At 37.8% G+C, this 4,662-nt stretch overlaps 1 protein-coding gene across 1 annotated transcript; it reads left to right on the forward strand.

Annotated features, from left to right (window-relative positions):
• The first annotated feature begins 2,243 nt into the window (after positions 1-2,243).
• Positions 2,244-2,594, forward strand: LOC120445883. Its single transcript, XM_039626529.2, has one exon. It carries the CDS (start codon positions 2,342-2,344, stop codon positions 2,528-2,530), a length of 189 nt encoding a protein of 62 aa, XP_039482463.1. The 5' UTR covers positions 2,244-2,341; the 3' UTR covers positions 2,531-2,594.
• The last annotated feature ends 2,068 nt before the right edge of the window (positions 2,595-4,662 follow it).

Here is a 4,662-nt window from a genome sequence, read left to right on the forward strand (position 1 = left end):
GATTCCTGATTATTATTCAGCTTATAATCAGGCTGTCAAACAGTTGGCATATGTAGAAGAGTTTTGGGTGCCCAACCGCACGGTATCACCTGGTCAACCGATTTCAACGACAATTCATTCAAATGTCGACCATCAGAATGGGCCTTCGGTTCCTGGTCTTTTGTCCCGGATCCTATATTCCGGATCTCCCATTCGCTTTGGCTGCCCAAAAGACCATTAAAGCTAGTTTTTCTGCCCATTCAGCATTCAATAGAAATTTACATCACGTCGAAAATTTTTACATACGCTTGTGTGTATATGTCCTTTACTAAAAGGACATTTTGTGATGGCCAGAACGATGCGTCTGGGTGGGAGATGTGGTTATGTGGTGGCGAAAGTCGCGTTGAGCATACTAACACTTTTTTGTATGTTTGCTTAGCTTAGGTTTTTACCTGGCAAAAAAGCAGCAGGGGTTGGGCATCGGATTGTGGCAGCCTCGAAGTAAGAATAACAAAACCCGGGTAAAGGGGAACAAAATTGATGCTCCCCCTGCTCCCTGCCTGTATGGCAGGAAACTATATTGCCACATAGGCAATTTCATTGTGCGATATACATATATTCAGGCAGATATGTAGACCCTGAGCAAATTGGTTTACCCAGCCTACCCTTTTCACACTACTCTAGTTGAACTCCCATGTCCCGACCGAAAATAAAATGTAACTCGAAAGATAGTTTAGCTATAATATGGAATATGTAAGGCAACATTAATACGATAGAATAAATAAAAGTCAAGTCAATTATAAAGGTTTTGTAAACCTAATTTTTGTAATTTGTAGCATACTTTTAAATACTACACTTCCAAGCCAATAGGAACTGTAGCTTCTTTTAGTTAAGTATCTAATTAAATGTTGTAATGCAGTTAAACATGTACACTTTCACTCAGACTTTACACTTGTATTTGCTTGCCTCCCAGGTAGAAAAAGAAAAAGGGGGCGTGGACCTTGAGAGAGTTGCACAATTTGCTAATTACCGCAATCAAAGTTTTCTTGTTGGGCAGCCAAAACAGCTTCAAAGGCAAAACTGATAAATTATAAATTAAAGGGAATCTCAGGAAAAGTTGGCTCTTTCCCTATCTTTAGTTTACACAGCGAAATGTTGTGAGTATTTTTTCGTTTTTTTATGCTTGGATTCGAGTGCATAATTTACGAGTTGAGCTCGCTGCCAATATTTCAATTACTGTACGGCATTTCGAGCAGGCTTCCTTAGTGCCTCCCTATCCCAAAAGTAATTTCAATTGAGCTTAGTGCTTGCGGAGTACTCTTTTCGGTAGGCGGTTTTGTCTCAGGGCGAAATTAGTGGCCAAAACTGCGGCAGATTACAGGCCAGGCCAAGAGCGAACTTCAAACAATTATTTGGCCAGCTGGGCTGGGAAGCTGGCTTTTAATTTGCTTAGCCCCGTCCCATGAATAATGCAATACGAGAAAGAAACGAGACCAAGAGGAATTTTTGTATAATTGCAGGGCGCCAAAATTTCGCTTAGAATCTCCTCGGGCCACATAATTGCTAAGTGGAAAGGGACGGCAGAAAGTTAAATGTAAATTAAATATTTCCCTCGTCTTTTCTTTAGCAAAACGCAAGTTTTATCTGGCTCTTAGGTCAAATATTCACCTGCTACTGGGAAGCCAGTGAATTAACATGAAAAGGAATGGAAAACAGGTGAAATCTGTACTATAATGAATTTGTGGTGGCTTGCGAATACATTGATAACTAAAATACCTATTTAAGGAGTTATTTCATAATTTTAAAAAAGATCTCATGCCTGGTTAAAGCGATTTTTTAGACCTAACAGCGAATTTTTAAGCCCCATTTGAAGGATATACATTCGACTGCTATTTGGAGGCACAATTGCATCGATTAATTATGGCTGTCATCGTGTAAATTGTGCTAAATTATTATTATCAATGTTGTTGCCCGACGACAAACATTCAATATCGCGAATGTGTCGGGCTCCACTGACATCAAGGATACAGATACACAGGACGACCCGTTGAAGCGGAGCGACCAAATTGCAATTGTGATATTGACAATAATGCAATCAAATAATCAATCAATTAATGTCTGCTTGAATTAATGTCGAATATTATGTGCTATCGTCAATGCCATCATTAGCACTAAATTCAATTACGTTGCAGGCATATCCTGTTGCCCTCCATGATGATTCATCATGGTTAGCGTACTTTTTCGAGGAGGCACGGAATATCCCAATCCTAATCCCAGGAGCCTGTGGCCCACAAATTACTCTCGGCCTTTTGGAACATTTAAAAATTTGTGGCTCTAATTTGGGGAACCGGAAAAATATTCCATGGCTGGATCACCTGGCGTCAAGGATAAGCTGAATCTGATTGTTGGCGGGGACATTTGCGAGGTATACCGGGATGGCTTCAACTGCGGATCCTTTGGCTTTTGGTGCGGACTCGTCGGACTGGCCGTCTTCGTGCTTTTTCTGGCCTACTTTCATATAAATCGGGAGCGAATAGATCCGACGGAATAACATCCCCAAATTTGGACCAATTTAAATTAATGTGACATAAATAAAAAGTAAATATGTTAAAAAATAGTTCGGATTTTGTTAAATAAAACCCTTTATTACATTAAACACTAATGTTGGACCCAAAACAACCGTGTAATACATTCATTTAGGAGGGATATGTTATTCTTGAACTGGCCTTCAAATGTAGAGCGCTCTGAGTTGTCTCTCAAATGAAATCCCTTAATTCCGTCAATCCAAATTGATATTTTTATTTATCAAGCTCAATTTTCATGAAATTTATCCTTAAATCGTTGTTAAAAATGCATGTGCATATTTTTCTGCCGCCTCCTATCACCATGCACCTACATATTTATCATAGCTTGATGGACCCAAAACGGATGCTATGTAAATTTTCACTCGGTCGATATATTTGACAGAGCTCATATATACGCTCGTATATAAAATTCCTCAACTCCGTTTGATTTATGCATCATTCACGCGCAATTTATCGTAAAAATTACAAAAAAGGACAGTGCAAAAAAAAATGGGAGCGAAATTCACGTTTTTCGAAGCTATGGACAAAGTGAACTGGCGTTAAAAGTCACCGGGGTCATTTATTGGGTAGTTTATTATGCAGTAAAACATAACTGATTTCCAATGTTGTTTACTCAACTTACAAACATTTTGATTTACGTGTGTGCGGCACAGATATGTATTGAAATGAGTACATACATATATATTTACACGTATATCAATAACATCACCAGCAACAACATTTAACATCCAACAATAATAAAGAGGCTGACAGGCAGGCATGCGTAAGCCGAATCGTGTTTATATATTTACTTAACTTTTATGGTCCTCCCTTTGCCGATGTGCAAGTGTATTTGATTATAACAAACATATATAGCAGGGGCCAAAATTATAGTAGTTGTTCAAAAAATATAAAATTATTAAGAAAACCTTCTAAATCAAGTTCAGAACAAGTTTTCCTGTGACCATAAATTAAATTATTAATTATAAGTATTTATACGACTCTATATGTTTTTAAATCCCTTTAGAAATGTAATGTTTTGTATTCGTGACCTGATTTGTGGATGCACAACTCTTCGAAGGAAAATAGGAGTGCTGCGGAGTGGGAAAAGCGAAGTCAAGGTAGCGTTGCATAAACACATATTTGCATATGTCACACGCACAAAGCCAAAGAGTGGGTGGTGTGTGGAAATTGAGGTGATATTCGGGGGAAACTGAGTGATGCGCGCTAGAAATGTCATTTTGCCACATGGGTTTTAATTAATTAACAAATTATATTTGGCTACATTTTCATTGTTAATCGATAATCGATATCAAACAGGCAATCTTAGTGAACTTACATCATTATTTTAGGCCCATTCCTATGATAAACTGTAATTCGTGAGTCCTTCAATATAACATGTATCATTGATTTCTCTTAAAGAATTTAATTTATGGATATCTTGTGTATATTGCAAGTTGATCCACCTTTCCACGCTCTTCGTCCTTAGATACTTTTCATTGCTTGTTTACCTTGCACTTTTGGTGCACCTACCACCATTAATCGATTGGCCATATTTCTTGTTATTTTATTGCTCCTTTTTGCCTCGTGCGTTTCATCTTTCATACGCACTCGATATTCAGGCAAATCCACAGAAAGTGCCATCATCATTCGTTTCATATGCAAAAGCCAAATAACATTCTCTCAATTCCGCCTTGTCCCCTATTATTTCTGCCTCGGTTTCGCCTTTGGTCCTTGCTGGCCATTGTTAAAGGCTTGTGGTCGCCTCCTGCTGTTGCAACTTCAGCTGAGGCTGCCGCTGTCAAGCTGCCAGGACGTGGGACTTAAGAAGCCGCAGGATATAGTCCATTCCTCCAAAGTCACCTACACTAGGAAAGAGGAAAGAGGAAAAGAAAGGAAATGTATAAGATTTTTTAATTAAATTTAAGAAGTTTTGTACTTTAAAATGTACAAACTTTTAAAACTTTTTTCTTTGAATTAGGATGTTTTGATTTATAAATTTTAACAGTAATTTAAACGGAATGTTCAATGTTAATTATTTTAGTTAAGGGCTTAGTGAAACTACGCTAATTAAAGATAAATAAATTGAAATGAAGATTAATATTTAAGAGGCCTTTTT

Source organism: Drosophila santomea, chromosome 2R (genome assembly GCF_016746245.2).
Source record: "Drosophila santomea strain STO CAGO 1482 chromosome 2R, Prin_Dsan_1.1, whole genome shotgun sequence".
In the NCBI taxonomy this organism is placed as follows: domain Eukaryota; kingdom Metazoa; phylum Arthropoda; class Insecta; order Diptera; family Drosophilidae; genus Drosophila; species Drosophila santomea.